Source organism: Hesperophylax consimilis, chromosome 18 (genome assembly GCF_061612785.1).
Source record: "Hesperophylax consimilis isolate HC1 chromosome 18, BYU_Hcon_1.0, whole genome shotgun sequence".
Lineage (NCBI taxonomy): Eukaryota > Metazoa > Arthropoda > Insecta > Trichoptera > Limnephilidae > Hesperophylax > Hesperophylax consimilis.
Genome location: NC_142853.1, coordinates 4,095,926 through 4,114,423, shown reverse-complemented (window position 1 = coordinate 4,114,423; position 18,498 = coordinate 4,095,926). Strand labels below are relative to the sequence as shown.

The window sequence follows — 18,498 nt, the reverse complement described above, 5'->3', positions numbered from 1 at the left end:
CGAAACAAACAGAAACATTAGCAAGAGTTGCTAGAATACACCTCTGACTAACCGTAATATCAAACAACAATAATGAAACCTGATGGTAAAATGATCAGCTCAAGCAAGGTAGACGGCGGTATAGTAGCTGAGTTTAAGAGTAAGAGAATCCAACTTGTCGGTGTAGATAGCTTGACGCTCTAGGCACTCGGCGGACTACTGAATTATATATATATGAATACCAGCGAATTGAGTTAACTGAAACTGAAAATAACAGCAGATTATAGTAGTTGCCGGATAATCGAACAGCGAATTACTGAGAGAGAATGGTATTTAAAAAAAATAATCAGGCAATATTTAATTGTCAGTTCACCCCTGTACTTATGAATTTCAACAGGAGTCGAACCCACAACCTCTGAATCCATAGTAGATGTCTAAGCTACAAAGTAAGGTGACACTTTTTGACTGGTGACACAAATGAATACGTCCTAATCATTAACCCCTATTGTACGTCTGACTACATTTGCAGTTCAGTGAAATTATAACTACCGGGAGGTTCACTGCAGTGTGCAGTGTGTTGAGATAGGTTTTAGAAGTTTTGAACGCATTTCATTTCTGTCCATAATAGTTCCAAAGTAAAAAAATTGATTTTGTAGAATTGTGTCTATTATTTTAAATCTAATTTTCAATATTAAATAATGCTTTGAGATATTTATAAAATTTTACCTGGGGTGGGAGACTTATACGTATACTTAAACGTAATTATATTCCTTCGAAATAAAAATAAATTCTTACTTTTTTATGTATAGTACATACCTTCTTTCTTCTTTAGTCCTTTAAGTAGGCAATAAGGATGGAATGCTACATAGGTACAATATTATCAATCAGTCATAAATTCAACATTCATACATAGGTACTAATGTTGACTTTTTTACATTGACAAAACACGTGACAAAGTGCAATACATAATTCTTATTTATGATTAAAAATCACTTATAATAAATTGAAACACGGTACTTAACTTTGTTTTACACCACTCAAACTTTTTGATGGTTTAATGATAATTATTAACTGTTCCAAGCAAAAGCCTGTAAATAAATATTCATAAAGAGTCGTGTAAACCAAAGTTATTGTGTTTTATTTTTTTTATAAATTTCATAATAATGTGGACAAATCACATACAATGGATACATTTACCTAAAAATATCAATTAAATTAACATTTTGTAATAACCTAGTTTAAGTCTTTTGTGAACCTTTATTTTGTATTTGTGCCTAGAAGGTTTAAAACACTTTGAAAAAATACTACTTAAAATAATCATCAATTACAGATTTTGGTCAATAAAATACCAATAATCTTCACATCTTTAAATCTATGATAAGAAAAAAATACCTTGTTTTAGGGTCGTGAGTATTGTTTGTAACATTTTAACTTATTATGGTAATTTTTTTTTGAAATTTCCAGCATTTCAAAATGTATACAGGCAAATCATTGTAAAGAGGACACATTTGAATGTATTTGTGCACACCAATCAGGGCCGGCTTTCGGCAGGCGTAATTGGAGCTGACCGTTAACGGGCACCGACTTGCCAAGGAAACACGGAGACAAAGCGCTGATAACACCTAATACAGCACCCTTGAGGTTTTTACTGGAGCCAGATGCCCTTTGGCTCAGGGCGGCCCTGACACCAATGGTATCGAAAGTTTCAAAAAAGATTTTAAAACTACTTTGGAACACCCGTCTGCAGTCCCCTCTCACCCCGCAAGTGCAAGTACTGGGTGCGTAGTTACATTTATCAATTCTGTTTAAATCTATACTCGCGATTCATTTCGACAATGTTCTTTTTAAGGATTTTTTTTGTTTTTTTTGCTCAGCTTCTACAGAAACAAAATATTATTATTAAAAAAAAATTTGATTCACCCGTACACCCATCGACCAAATACTAACTAGACAAGGCGTGTGAACCAAAAATATTGGTTTAAGAAAACATTTATCAAAAATAAAGAGCATTATCTCGCAGTCGAAAGATCGGAAGATGCATTGCCTTTTGCAGCAAGAAACACTTTGCCACAAAATTGTATTTTTAGATGCTTGTACAGTAGGTTTACATCAAGGTTGTTAAGTTCATCTCTGAATCTTCGGGCTGTCTTTTGGTCGATAAATAAACAAATTAAATCATGGGATTAGAGTGACATCTTTGTGCTCTGTTTTAAAAAAATTTAAACTAAATTACTCATAGGCGGTGTCATTTTTAGATTGAAATTATCTATTAGAGGGCTAATCTAATGTTATTATATATCGATGAGTAAAACCACTAAATACAAGAAAGGGTCTCTCTATAATGATTTACCTGTACATAATATTAGAAAATTTGTTCCTTTATCCATTTTGAAAAAATGCTAGGGTTTTTTGGTCTCCTCAACACAAGGCAAGGAAGGAGAACTATAGGACATTAAGTTTTAAATATGAGAGTTGGCAAGTACCTGGTTTTTCAGATCTAGTCAGTAATCATAGCATAAGTCATTTTAATTAACATTTTCACTATCTTACCATGATGATATTGAGTGCCTCTCACACTGGAAGAACTTGGTTTTAGCATACAATATCATTGCCTACTTTGAACTTAGGTCTTCGTGGAACAATTTTTTTTTTTTTTGACACTCAGCCAAGCCAAATGAAAAGAGACCAAATAATTTTACCAGCAAAGTTAACAAGTTGGATATTGGAACTAAACCACCTGTTGCACTTTACAATCTTTCGTTAATATAGTTTTGATTATCGAAATGATTAGTGTTGTTGTTTAACCTTGGCACTGCGGTCACAGAGGGTTCATTATCTTGCTGTTTCTCAACATTACTGCAAATGGTGGGAAGGGAACAAACCTGCTGAATGCTCATGGGGTGTGACTCCATCTCGGGTAGGGACTTCTTGTAGAGGTGTCTCGCCCAGTAAGCTAGTATTATCATCTCCAACAGCTTTGCGGTGTTGTACAGCACTGGAATTAATGTAAAAAGGTTTGACTCCTCATTCACAAAGATATAGTTTTCGGATAAATTATTTAAAGACCAGTAGTAACTGTATTAATGAAATCAAAGTAACAACCTGTGCGACTTGTTAACATACTTCAAGCAGACGAAAATACTGTCCAGTTCAAGAAAATAAATTTTGATTTAAAACTTTATTTTGCTTTTCAAAATGAAACATAGTAATATTTGAATGATTTTTTTTACATGGTAATCACCACACCCCAACTATAAAATTACTGTCTGAAATTAAAGCCTACTTTGAAATACAACTCCATAAATTGAAGTTATATCATTTTTAAGTCATTTAGTGATGTTTTATGTGTAAAAACTTTGGTTTTCACTTTCGCTTAAATCATTTTAAAAACAATAATGATTTCCGCATATCCAGTGCCATAAGTGGAAGGATTTATTATACATTATACAGTTTTAGTATAGTTTCTTTTTAATTAAATATTTTTCCACACAGGAGACAAAAAGATAAGAAAATGGTAGACTTGTATCACATTGTTTAAACATAATACATATATTTATAGTTGGGACCCTTGCAAAAAGATTGGTATACAATATTCATATGTATAGAGTTATCGGACGTATGGGATTCTGTAATTTTTGCTCCTAAACCTTTGCAACTGTCAATGGTATTTTTGATTCTCTATCCATCGTCATATCTCACTCATTTTAGACCAATGGTGGAGATTGCCGTCTTTGTTTTAACAAGCCTCAGTTTTATTCCAAGATTGATGAAATATTGCACATTTTTCAAAACAAGAGAAAGGTCACTGTCCACATGAGATTTAGGAAAACTCTGAAGTAAAAGTCCGTAAAGCCCGGGCAACGAATGGGAATTCTAGTTAGTTTGAAATAATTTTATAAAACAGAAAACCACCAAATACTTGATAAAATAATTGCTGGGTTTCTGGGATGATTCATATTTTTTAATAATTTAAAACGATTATTTTCCAAGAAAAGCAGAGATTACACAATTTTATCAATGAGTAATGAGGCAATGAAAAATTATCCAAACTTATGGGGTAAATATCAAGGATCTGTAAGTACAAATAATGCTGGTGACTAACCTAACCTAACACTCATAAAACTGACTAGTTTTTATAAAAGAATGGGAAAAAGAATTAATATTATAAAAAATATGTACACAATTATTACGGCTGTCCAAGATGAATTTGATCACTGATCAAATCATGATAAGAATACACCTATAACAAATTGAACAAGACAATTTGATCAGATCAGGACGAGAATGCACCTATAGCAAATTGAATAAGGCAATCTAAAGTTATCAAAACAAATCAATTATTATTTCTCACGGCTTGCGTAGACAGAAGGGGTGATGGGAGGTTTGCAAGGCAAGACGTTGGTCCACACCAGTACCCTGGCCAGAAGACCCTCGACCTTGGATAGCAGCAGCACCAGCTGGAGCGCGAAGAACTTGGCAGGCAAGGAGTAGCCTTCGAGGGTATCCCTCAGCATCTTGAGCGTCATGATCATCGCCCAGATGCCCACTAATATGGACGCCACGATGAGTAGCTGCAGGTACATGTAGTTGACTCGGTATAAACTCTGGAAGGAAACAGTTAAATTATTTAAATATTTCATGCCATTAATTGATTCATTCTAATCACATAATATTTTTTTCTAGTCATTCAGTTAATTTGAAAAATGATTGACATGAAACATATGTTGGCCTGGCAAGGAGGGAATACTGTCTTTTGCGTAGCTTCTTCATTCGGTTAGCCTCGTGACTCATCGGCTCTTTCCGCCCGGTCGCCAAAACTCTATGCAGTATATTTGCTTATATTCTCACTAAAATTGGCAATTGATCCATACTAAACGATGATAAATTTTTTAATTCGTTATCTACTTTGTGTATATTTTGATAATAAAAAAATATGTTTTTATATGAAAAATATGAAGATGTGTTTACTTAAATTTTACACATCTACCAGGCGACCCGTGACGGTTATGTTTTTCATTAATTAAATTTAATTCATTCAAATCACTTAACTCATTCGATTAATTCAATTGATTCACTTCATGTAAATCACTTATATTTCATTTGATTCAAGTATTCATTATTTGCTTAATTCGATCAATTCATTTCGTCTAAATGAATTATTTTATTACATTAATTTTGTTCAATTCATTAAAACCACCTATATAATTTCATTTATTTAATTCACATTAAAATCACTTAATTCGATTAATTCGTTTAATTAAATCAATTCAAATCTTTGAATTCATTGGAATCATTTCATTAATTCCCTTAATTCAAAATGTTAGATTCATTTAATTAAATCGATTCGTGCTTTAATTCAATTCATTCCATTTAATTCAATAAATTAAAAATTAAGTTTTTTTCAATGATAGGTTCAGATTTAGCAGAAAAGATGTAATAGAGAAAGTTTTACTTTGTAAATTAAGATTAATTTATATTACACCTTTCATTGACATTTACTTTTCATTTAGCATTACATTCACAATTTGGGGGGAGGGCTTGGGTACCGCCGCTACGGGAACCATTTATTGGATATTCAAAACCTCTGCCATAGGTCACCCTAAGTGGTTCGCTACGTTTGGTGACTTAGCAGGGGTGCCCGGGTTCATCGGGTGAGGTATGAAAATTAAAATGGTTTTAGCTAACATGCTTTCAAAACAAGTCTAATCTACAAATGTACACATTATCCTCAGGGCGTTTTAAAACGTGACTGCTAAAATATTGTTAATCTGGTTTGTAAAGAAGTAGTCATACAATACTTAGCAGATGGGTTGCCTTTCTTACTAAGTAGATGCCGTAGCGGGTTTTTGCGTCAACAAAAATTATTAACAAGGTAGATAGTAATTAAAGCATACCTGTTTTTCTGCCCACATCACAAGAAGGATCATGTAAACCAATCCTTGAACCACAGGAAGCTGTAGAACAAGGACCCTCAGAATACTAACATTCCGTCTGAAAATTAAAAAAAAAAATTGTTGAGGAAGTTTTTTTTACTATAAATATTGTCTTTTTAAAAATGTTTTTTAACCTGTTGAAGGCCGGAGCATAAAACAGAAAAACATCATTGAAATCAAAAGTTTTATTAGCCCAAACGATGCTGATTTTGTTTTCATACATTATTCGAAGCATTAAGGTCAAAATCGCATCGCAAATTATTCTAATAAGAATCATATTAGAAGGATCGAATGTTCTCCAGAGACCCATCGGCGTTCCACGGGTTAAGACGTAAAAATAATAATAAATTGGTTTGACTGACGATTGAACATTCCTACCCAGAAACTGAGTCGACATCTCTACCAACCTCGCCAAATCCGATTGGATAAGACCGATATTTAGTGCGTATATTAACTGCTGTCATCCAATTTCAGAGAAATGCGTAAATGTCCACGAATGTGTGCGTGATTGGTACCAAAAGTTGATAGATTGCGTTGTCATCGACAACAAGTCTATCGGCCGAGTTCCAGCTCAGATGAAGGGAATTGGGTTAATTTCCTCTTCCAAAATTTGCATTCATTCATTACCAAAAACAAAAGTAAAATTTAAATAGATGTATTGATTTAAATTTTCAAATCCCGAGGCAATGATGACTTTGTAGTTACAACTGCATTATAAGGTCTAAAATTGAATAAGCCTCTGCTGTATGGGCCCCATACCAACAAAAATACATTGAAAAATTAGAACAGATTCAAAAAAAGTTTTTGAGATACATGTATTTGAGAATGCACGGAGAGTACCCGCGATTCATGCATCACGAAGATTTGCTTGCCGAAACGCGCTACAAAAGTCTCCACTCGAAGAGGAGTGCGGCCCTTGCAGTAACGGCGTACAAAATTCTTAATAATTTAAAAGATAGCCCATACCTTCTGGAATGCTATAAGTTGTTCGTACCGAACAACTACAGCCAGGGAGGGCACCATGATTTGCTAAGTATCCCACGTGGCAGAACGGACATACTGGCTCGGCATAGCATGACACGAGGTATGGCGCTGTTAAACAACGCCTCCAAGACTATCGATATTTTTAATAGTAGTCTTGAAGATTTTTTTTTTGTTATTTGTTTTTGGGGTATTATGCCGTGTTGCGCTAACTCCTTCTTTAGCCAACGTTTCGGACAGCATTGCAGTGTGTATCATCAGGGCAGATGTGTTATTTGAGGTTGTGTTAAAATGTGAGCTTATGTATGAGGTTGTGATACCGTGTTGCCAGCTCCAACCCTCTGAGCTAACATTAACGTATCATTTTTTAATTAAAGTGGTTTTCTTCGGTTAGCTCTGGTGTAGCCGTCAATTACCGGATACCAAGAACTATTAAGCTTAGCTCCATCGTCTCTATTAATGTTTACGGGATTTTTATGAATTTCAATGGCCTCCGTAATCAGCCGTGCTCTATAAGTTTTGGGTCTCCCCAGGATTTCAGGAACAAATCCAAAGTAATGCCCGGTGTCAATCAAATGCTCGGCAATTGCCGATTTGTCAGGGTGGCCGAGTTTACATGCTCTGAAGTGTTCTGAAATCCTTTTGGAGATAGTCCGCTCTGTCTGGCCTACATAGACCTTGTCACATCCGGAACAGCTGAGTTTATACACTCCATCTGTTTCCATTTGCAGACCTCAGTAAGTCCTGTATCTTTGTTGTTGTTCCGAAAAAAATAAATGATATTAGTCTTGAAGAATTCAAAAGGCATGTCAATGCCAAAAATCACTATTTATAACTTGTTATTTTTATTACTTTTTTCTTTCATTGTTTCGTATCATCTATATGTAGTTAATGTTACATGTGTATTGTAAATGGACACACAGTCTGTAATACACAAAAAAGAAAATATTAAGTTTTTATGTGAAATTATCGCACACATTTTATTTGCAATATTAGCAAGTTTTCTTACTTATTGACGGACATTAGTGGCAGTATACAGCAGCAAGGCCAACAGCAGCATGGAGGAACTCGAGGATCCAAAGAATCAGGCTTTACTTTCCTGAAAAAGGATAACAAAACACATTGTTTTTTTATCATTTTTTTTTTTCAATTCGTCTGTATTAAAGATTAATTAAATGTTTATTTGCGAAATTTTTATGACACATTATTTCAGCAGGAAGATGTTTTTTAATACCCATGTTATATGAGGAATGAAACACAACAGCCGTCAGATGATTCCACGCGTCATGAGAACCACCCATTCTCATTATTATTAATATATTTTTTTACTGATAAACTAATGTTTATAAGACAAGTTTTATATGCATAGCACAAACGATTATAAATTATTATAAGCAATAATTAGTCGCCTAAACAAAGTTAAAATAAAGTAGGTTGTTTACAGGTAAAACATATATAATAAGCAATAATTGTTGATTGAAGTAGTAGTACATATTGAATTATTTGGCGTGTCCAGAGCGTTTTGCCGGACTACAGAAGGCGCAGGTTCAATTCCCGTCGGCGGCATTTACTTTTACTCGGGAGATATTTTCAATTTATATTGATTTTACAGGCGAATAAATATTGCTTATAATAATTTATTACTCGTTATTTATTTTTTCCCAATTATTTTACAGCATAATTATACACAAAGGTAAGTAAAGGAATCCACTATGGTAGAATAAATCGAGGATGCCCGAGAAAGACATGTAAGTGATTAATGAAGAAATAGGTATTAGAAGAATGTTTGACTTCGAAGTGAATGGTTGAAGAGGTCTAGGACGCCCGAGGAAACATGGCACGATTTAGTGAAAAAATACTTACAACCATAGACATATGAATATTAGTAGACCTGCCCTAAGTGATTAAAGCGTATTATTCCCCACTCCCCATACCGGTTCCATTGGAGCCGGCCGGGCTCGCGTATGGCCTTCCGTGAATCTAGAATATGTGACGTCATCATTCTTGTGCGAACTAGCGTCGAGCTATGGTCGAGGCATCATCGGTTCATTTCACGAAATAACACGACAAATGGTGGCTTGCGCTATGAAAACTTGTAAAAATAGAAGTGAAAAAGAGAATAAACCCAATTGTCGTATTACATTCCATAGGTAAGCATTATTTTAAGCTTATTCACATCGTATAATATGGATCAGTTTTAGAAACATATACAATCACGCGATGGACGCGAAACACAAAGCCGTTTGCACAAGAATCAGGGATGTGCCTTCGCTTTTTGCGCTTTGATAAAATACATAATAGTATAATTTGGAACGTCTATTTTTTCATCTGTTATTTCTTGCTGGAACTCCGTCGTATTAATAAAGGATAATAAACCAATCATTTTTAAATTTACTCCACTTTAATAGCGTTATACTACAAAAACAAGGAGCAAATAATAATGTAACTGCTACGTATTATTGTGATTAAATAATGTTTGAAATAATTCGCGTAAATTAATTTTAATTAAAAGAGATAATTACATTGTTTTATTATTAATAGGAACAGAGCGGTTGTGACAACCCTAGATCATTGTTCGAATGTGGCGATTGTCAAATGTGCTCGTCGCTGTTTACTGGGGTAAGTAAATTATGAACATAGTAAAAGTGTCGTAACTAAATAAGGAAACAAAATATTCGACTCTGAAAATAGAAGAAATTTACTTTGCAAATTTGTTCATAACGTGGCGAGCAATTTGCGCTCCCATGTAAAAATGTCTATTCATTCAAAAGCAGATTTTACTTTTAAGAAATAAATGGTGATATTATAATGCGAGATGCCTATATACTGTCAGATTGATTTATTGACGAATCACAGTCAGCTTTCCCCTCTCCGTTCTCCAACAGTTGGTTTAACCCCTCGCCTTTAGGTTCTCGTCTATTAATATTCATATGACTGTGCTTACAACACTACAATTATATTTTTTCCACCTTAAAAATGCACAAAGCCTTCGTATACACTAGAATTCATAACCTCAAAAAATTACTCCAAACCATTCATAACCCCGAGCAATGCCGGGTATACGTCAGCTAGTAACATATAATTTTTGTAATTTTAAAATTTTGTAATCATACATAAAAAATGTTTTAAATGGCTTGCCTTCCTTTTTTCGTCTAAATACTGAATTACAATATTTAGTATTATAGACATATTGCCACATCACTTTTTTGTTGTTTCATATAAAAAAATTACAAAGTTTAATAAATTTTACTCAATTAACGGTCGGACCTTTGTTTTCGTAGTAGTGTATATATGAATTATTCTGTGGTTAATTTCTATAATTTTAATATTAAGCTTGGTGTTTTCTCTTTCTGACACCGTTTAGTATGTTTACCTACATATTTTTAACTACCTATCACAGTAAGTGACATGCAACGATTTCTATGATACCATATGAGCGAAATAATTCCGAAAAGCTAACAAATTGACTCTACTGTTAACAGCTGTTTGTTCCCAAAACCGAACAAATTATTTATTTATTTATTACAAAATAAGAAGTTATAATGTATTATTCCCATCAGTGAGTTTACAAAACTCATTTCGGGAAAGACAACATTAGATTAAAGACAAGACAACATAGATACATTAAAATTAATAAACGCAGAAGTTATTTTGGAGTTCAAAGAAAGAATGTGTCAGTCATTGATAAAACTGCTGAGGAAATAGCTTTTAAGAGCTTTTGCCAATGTTTTTTTGTTCGTTGCCGAAAGTTCTAGATTACTAGGTAATGCGTTATATTGCTTAATTATTCATTAGCCTGAGGAGTTAACATATGAGTTAGTGTTACTTTATGATTTAGTGTTACCTGATGCGCTACTATTACCCGATGATATAGTGTTACCTGATGCATTGCAAGGAATGGCGCCAGCCTATATATCGGAACTTTGTGTCCGACAAAACTTAAGGAATAGACAGTTTACTCTGAGGTCAGCAGATATAGATGTTAGTAATCGTCTATTCGAACTTTCGAAGGTCAAATCGAGCCGTTTACTATGATCGCTCTTTTAGTGTAACAGGCCCGCTAATCTGGAATAGACTTCCCTCAGCTCTTACTAATCTCCAGAATTTGGCTGAATTTAAACGCGCTTTAAAAACAAAATTATTTAAAAAATCTTACCATTTATAAATCTTAACTTCTTTTCAATATTTTATAATAAGCCATATTCTAAAACTTCCGGTAATTGTTTGGTTCCGGTAGCCTCCTTATTGTACCTTTTTAAAACGTCTGCTCAGAAAATTCTCATTTCTGAGCACAAACTGCCTCCTGTTTTATATTATGTTTTAGTTTTAATATTCTTGTTTTGCCCTGTCCTACTGTTATTGTTATTCTAAGTTTTGTCATCACTTTGTATAAACAGTATATTTAGTGTTATAATATTAGATCTGTATTGGTTAAGGCACACTGTAGGAATAATTTTAAGAACATGACCACTAATACTGAATTACCGTTTTTAAGTTTGTTGTAGTTGTAGTTGTAGCGCACTTGAACATGACACTAAACTGCGCTATATAAATGCCATGTTATTATTATTATTGTTACCTAATGAGCTAGTATTACCCGATGATGTAGTGTTACCTGATGCATTATTGTTACCTTATGAGTTACTGTTAACTGATGAGTTAGTGTTACATGATGAGCTAGTATTACCCGATGATGTAGTGTTACCTGATGCATTATTGTTACCTTATGAGTTACTGTTAACTGATGAGTTAATGTTACCTGATGAGCTAGTATTACCCGATGATTTAGTGTTACCTGATGCATTATTATTACTTGATGAGTTAGTGTTACCTGATGAATTAGTGTTACCTGATGAGGTTAGTGTTACCTGATGAGTTCAGACTCTCCCCCGCAGTAGGCCACGAAGAGGCAGAACAACTGGTACATGGCGAACATGAACATCCCTTGCGCTACTGCCTCTGCCAGGAGATGTGCACGTGGCACCACCGTGGCGCAGTACGTGGCTAAACCCACCACCTGAATGAAAAATAATACATTTGTTTGTCAAAAAAGTAGTCTTCAATAATTCTTAAAATCGGTAATAATACTAATATTTCATTCTAGAAACTTTTGGTTTAGGGTTATTAATTTTTTTTTTTGTATTAGGCAATTCACCCTAAAGAGAGTGCTATGTGCCGTTAAAGTTAAGGGAGATGGTTATAATTTTATGGGAAACCTATACGGGAATAGGAAATCTCAAATATTGAAGTCATTCAAGTCTATGAACTTGTATAGAACCGAAAAAATGCGAGAATTGTTGAGAGAAAGTAAATAAGGAATACTAAGAGGAGATTGGTGGGTGATTTTTATAAGTAAACGATAAATGCCTTTGAAAGATGAATGATTTTTACAATTAAAGAAAACATGATCAAGAGTCTCATTTTCCATGCCGCACTGGTAGAGTGGACTATCTAGGACCCGGATTTTAAACAAATGGGATGCAATGGAGCAATGACCAATTCTCATTCTCGAGATACAGGATATAAATCTTTTGGATTTTTTCTTGCCGTGGAACCAAGGTTTACTTGGAATATGATTTTGTATTCCAGCATAAAAAGCACCAGTTCGGGTTTTCGTATTAGTCCAATTTTCTTCCCAGGAGCGAATCATGTTGGATTTAAGAATTGGGATGACGTCAGAGATAGGAATTCTAAAATCTAAAGGATTAGAGCCAGAAATTGTTCCAAGTTTAGCTAGAGAATCTGCTTTCTCGTTTCCCTCAATTCCCAAATGGCCAGGGACCCAAACCAATATTGTCTCGAAATTTAATTCATTTAAAGATTTAAGGGTGTTTCTGATATTATAAATAATATAGTCTTCTGGTTTATGGATATTTGAGGAAATTTTCAACACTGCGCTTAGTGAGTCAGTGCACAGTAAGGCTCGTCGAATATTGAAAAGCTGGATTTGACTCAAAGCTTGTTCAATTGCGAAGCATTCTGCAGTAAATATAGAAATTTCTTTAGGCAATTTATAAGACAAATCTAAATCGAATTCGGGAATGTGTACCGCAGCTCCACAATCTTTGTTATCAGACTTAGAACCATCTGTGTAAATGAGTGAAAATTCTGGAAACTTAGAAGATATAATGTTTTTAAATTTTTTCTCAACATTTTGATTAGATGAGGTTAAAATATCAGTTCGGAAGTCTGAAGTTATAAATTTGAGGATATAATTGATAGAATCAAATGGGATGGTGAAAATAGGAAGGAAAGGATCTTTTTGTAGATTTTGGAGGGAAGAAGACAGAGATTTGAATGAAAGAAAACTTTTTAGAAGGAGAGGAAGTCGATTTTTATCTGTCGATCTTTTTTCGTTATTTAAGTTATTGAACAAATAATCAAGGCTTTGTTCTAAAGGGTGACGCGATATAGAAAAGGATTTAAAAATATATTTATCAGCTAGGAATCGTCTCCTCAAAATTAAGGGGGGAATCAACACATTCTACCTGGAGAGAATTAATTGGAGAAGATTTCATCGCTCCAATAATTATTCTGAGCGCTTTGGACTGAATTCTTTCAAGTTTTTTGTCCAAATATTTAGGAAGAGGATCGAAAAGAAATGTTCCATAATCTAAATGGCTTCGCACTAGAGCACCATACATTAATTTGAGAGTAGTAGGATGAGATCCCCACCACACTCTGGAAACAGCTCGCATAATATTTAGCCCCTTTTCACACTTAGCCGAAATGTTCTGAATATGCGGGAGCCAGGAAAGTTTATGATCCAAAAGTAGTCCAAGAAATTTAATTTGCTTAACGATTTGAAGAGGGACATTATCAAAGCAGACAGAAAAGGGGGGTATTTTTCTTTTGCGCGTAAAAGCCACTACTTTGGTTTTAGACGTAGCTAAATTCATCCCATTAGTCAACAACCAAACTTTAATATTATGTAAAGCCAAATTCAATTCCTTCGCAGCGCGCGATAGATTTTTGTGTGATAAATATATAAGGAAATCATCAGCAAAATAAAGTCGCTTGATAGATGAAGGAATTACACTGTCTAAATCACTTATATATATTAAATAATAATGGACTGATTACGGACCCCTGAGGTAATCCCTTCCATAGTTTGCGATTTATCGTTTTTGAGAAAAAGTGGATAATAATGGATCTGTCTGTTAGTAAATTAATAATAAATTGAACTAATTTTAAGGGATTTTTATTTTAATTAATTTTTCTTTCAAAGTGTTAATTAATACATCGTCGTAAGCTGACCAAAGATCAAGAAATGTGGCCAGAGTGCAAGAATTAAGGGACTGAGATATACGGATGTCTGTTGTTAACACACTTAAATTATCTATGGTTGATTTCTTTTTCCGGAAGCCATATTGATTAGGAGAGATAATTCTGTGATTTTCAACAAACCATTCCAATCTGTTCTTTATCAAGTGTTCTGCTACTTTCATTAAACATGACGAAAGAGCAATAGGACGATAGGATGAGATTTCAGATGGATTTTTGCCTGGTTTTAAAACTTTCCAGACTTCCAGACTTCCGGTATAAATCCTGTTTCGAACATGTAATTAATTAGGGACAAAAAATATTCAACCGACATATCTGAAAATGCTTTAATGAAACAATATAAGATTCCAACAGGGCCAGGAGAAGAGTCTGGAAGGGAATTGATTACTCGATTTAATTCACTTACTGAGAAAGGAGAGTCCAGCCAGCTAGAGTGAGATGGATAAGAAATAAAGGAAGGCATTTCCTCACATCTAGCAACTGACGGAGGAGCTATCTTATCAGCAAAACCTATAATAATTTCTTCTGGAATATGTTTGGAACGCTGAGGAGTATATGACGAACCGAATTTTTTTAAATTGGACCATACGGATGACTGGGGAGATTCAGGAGACAAGCGTTCACAGAATTTTCGCCATCCAGACCGCTTTTTGTTTTTCAAAACGCGTTTCGCTTCTGCCTGGGCACGTTTCACAGAAAGGTAATTTTCGAAATACATACATTTACGGAAAATGGAAATTGCTTCTCTTCTGGATTTAACGACACTAGTGCATTCTTCATCCCACCATGGGGTGGAATGTTTAATCTTAATGTTAACATTACGTTTTTTAAGTGTTTTTTCTGCAGCTTTTATAATCATGTTAGGAAATAATTCACATTGTAAACTAGTGTTGACAAGGGAAGACTTAGATGCTTGAACAATGGAGTCTAATTCTGAAGAAAAAATTCTCCAATTCGCGTCTTTCGTTTTAAATTTAAAACTATTGTTTATAGAAAAGGAATGCGTGGAAGATAGATGGTGGAAGGTGATTATTATAGGAAAATGGTCACTGGAAAGTGGATCTTTAAGAATGTTCCAAGAACATATGGGAATCACCGAAGATGAGCAAAGAGATAAATCGACTGCACTTTTCCGATGTTGAGGGGCAGTGAAACGAGTTGGAGATCCGTCATTTAGAATACATAAATTAAAGGTATCCATAAATTCTAATAGATTATGGCCAGAACGGTTTGTTAACTCACTGCCCCAAGAAGGAGAATGAGCATTGAAGTCCCCAAGTATCATATACGGAGGACGAATCTGGGATATAAATGTTGACCATTCGTTTTCAACAAAAATTGTAGAGGGAGGGATATATATTGATAGTAATGTAATATCAGATACAACAGCTGCTACTATCTGAAAATTATTGGATAGAGTGTGGAAAATAATTTGTTTAAAAGGGATAGAATTATGTATAATAAGAGCAGTGCCACCTTTGCCATCCAGTCTATCATGTCTTAGACAATGATATCCAGGAATCTTAAATTGGTATGAGGGTTTTAACCACGTTTCGGAGATGGCAGCAACTGAAATATTATGTTCATCAAGTAACTGTACAAGATCAATTTTGTTGGCGAATAGACTTCTACTATTCCATTGAAGTATTTTGCTCAGTTGCGGATACATCGGGAAGGCTAGAGAGTAAAGATTTCATATAATCGGCAGCGTTGGACGGTACTTTATTGTTATTTGAAAGGATCGTAATTAATAGGGTAATTCAAGTTTGAATAAAAGAAGAATTTTCAATCATGACTTTAGGTAAGATATCGGAAGTGGAACAGTTTTTTAAGGCAGTCCCATTGGGAGCCTGGGATTTATTATTCCCATTCGGGTTAAGTAAAAGATTATTATGTAGTTTTTTATCGAAAGAAGGAATAAATTTTGGATTAGATTTTACCGGTTTGAAAATTGTTTCTTTGTGGGAAGATGATAGAGGGGATTTAGGGGAAGAAAAATGAAAGAGAGAAGCGTTAGATGTTATCTCTGCAAAATATTTTTTCGTAGGAGGGAATAATTTAGAAGCCTGAAAGTAGGAAATGTTGTCTGCAGCCATTGACTGTTTGATATTTCTCTGTCTAGATAACTCTGGACAGGCCACACTAACAGCAGTATGGTTGCCCTTACAATTAATACAAATAGGGTTATTCGTTGTATTTTGACACTGTTCAAAGGGATGATCCTCTCCGCAATGGAAGCAACGAGGAGGGGAACGACAAATAGGTTTTGAATGGCCAAAACGGCAACAGTTGAAACATTGGATCGTCGGGAATCTGTATACTTCAACGGGAAGAGCGTTATAATAAATAAATACACGGGATGATAATGTTTGACCTTCAAAAGTAATAACAACGGATTGGGAAGGTTTCCATATAGTGGTGCCGGTGGAAGTATCCTTGAAATTCAAACGACGTGCTTTTAAAACTTTTGGAGTTAATTGAGAGTCATTAAGAGCGTCTACTATTTCTGTTTCTGATAGATCGGTTGGTATACCTCTTACTCTGCCCATTCTGGTTAAATTGAAAGTAGGTATGAAAGATTTAAATTTATTATTTGAAAGAGAACCTATTTTTTTAACAAAATCATTAGCTAATGTGGCGGATTTAAATTCTATGGATAGTTTGTATCGACCTTCCGGTTTTATTGATCCATTTATAATACCGAGGTTATTGAGTTTTGAGCTAAAAATAAATTTACCAAAATCCAAGGGATGAATTATTTTCCCCTGTTCAGACATTCCCCTGTTGGACATTAACAATAATGGAGCTGAAGATGAAATAGAATACAAAAGCTCAATGGCTTTTGCTTCTGTAGGAATGGTATCATTATAACTTCCATGAGAGATTGGGGCTTCGTTTGTTTGTGAAAGAGATTTAATTTAGGAGGTACATTAAGGCAAAGCGGAGGTCGTCTTTTTCGGGATGGAATGGTTACAGAGGTTTGGGAATCATCAGAATCGTAGACGTCTGCAATATTAAAAATGGACTCAGGGTCTGGAGGTCGATTTTCATCCTCCTCCATCTCAACAAATTAAAAAAAAAATAAACAATAATTATTATTTTAGAAATAATAAATAATAGAAATAATACACGCAACTGCGTAGCAAACCAATAACAGAAACAAAAATAATGAATACGAAAAGGTAACAATAAATAAATCTTATCTGTACGCCGCGCCGCCGTCAGTAAGCCGTCAAACACAGAGCACTGGTAAACACGACCGCACAATACCGAGGTTAGGTGACTACTCGGTTATTAATTTTGATTTTCACGATTTTGATAGCGTACTTTAACACATAGGACGGGTTGTTTCGGAGAATTTGAACAATTCATCAAATTTCAACGTTCATTTTTGGGTTCTGTGAAAGTCCTATTCAAGTTCTGTTTTTATATCATTATAGGATAGTTGCTTGACAGAACTGAAATAAAAACAGAACTTGAAAAAATCTTTCACAGAACTTGAAAATGAACGTTGAAATTTGATGAATTGTTCTAATTCTCCGAAACAACCCAACAACGTTAGATGTGAATATTATTACAAATACCTACCTATCAAATTTATTTCGAAATCGTACATTCTTTTTCATATTGAATTCTTTGAAAGTTAAGACCAAGCAATGTAAAATGTCGTATTTCATATATTAAATATTTAGAATCTTCAAACCTTCATCATAGCTCGTGAGGAAAAATACCTCTCGAACTGAAAATAGTTGTATTGACCAAAAATTCCAGACAGAAGACTTGATAAACTTGTCGAATTCCGAAGCACGAATACGCAAAAAAATGCACTTGGTTTCATCATAATTACTACAAAAAATTATTATTTTACAAGCAGTAATTATTCGCCTGGAACACTCATCCGCATTGAAAAATCTCCTGATAAAATATACATGACGCCAATGGGACTCGAACCCGTGTCCCTTCGATTTCCGGTCGACAGCTCTGACCACTGAGCTATGGCGGCTTATCTCTTACCCGCGAAGTTAAGAGATAAGCCGCCATAGCTTAGTGGTCAGAGCTGTCGACCGGAAATCGAAGGGACATGGGTTCGAGTCCCGTTGGCGTCATGTATCTTTTATCAAGAGATTTTTCAATGTGGATGAGTGTTTCAGGCGAATAATTATTGCTTGTAAAACAATTGTTACCCTTTGTGCTATGCATAAAAAATCTTGTCTTAAAAACATTAGTTTACCAAAAAAAAAAAAAAATTAATTATTTTTCTGTTTGGAGATGGTAAAAGATGGATTTTAGTTCAATTTTTTCTCAAACAAGTGAAGTTTGT

At 34.4% G+C, this 18,498-nt stretch overlaps 1 protein-coding gene across 1 annotated transcript in view; it reads right to left on the bottom strand.

Moving 5' to 3' along the window:
* Positions 1-2,713: 2,713 nt before the first annotated feature.
* Positions 2,714-18,498, bottom strand: part of LOC149415276 (organic solute transporter alpha-like protein) — a 69,121-nt gene continuing 53,336 nt past the window's right edge. Inside the window, exons 4-8 of the mRNA XM_089642449.1 lie at positions 11,762-11,910; positions 7,903-7,992; positions 5,874-5,970; positions 4,331-4,583; positions 2,714-2,974 (exon numbers count right to left, since the gene is read on the bottom strand). Of these exons, the coding sequence (XP_089498575.1) occupies positions 2,727-2,974; positions 4,331-4,583; positions 5,874-5,970; positions 7,903-7,992; positions 11,762-11,910 (837 nt within the window). The 3' untranslated portion in view covers positions 2,714-2,726. The remainder of the gene's footprint in view (positions 2,975-4,330; positions 4,584-5,873; positions 5,971-7,902; positions 7,993-11,761; positions 11,911-18,498) is intronic.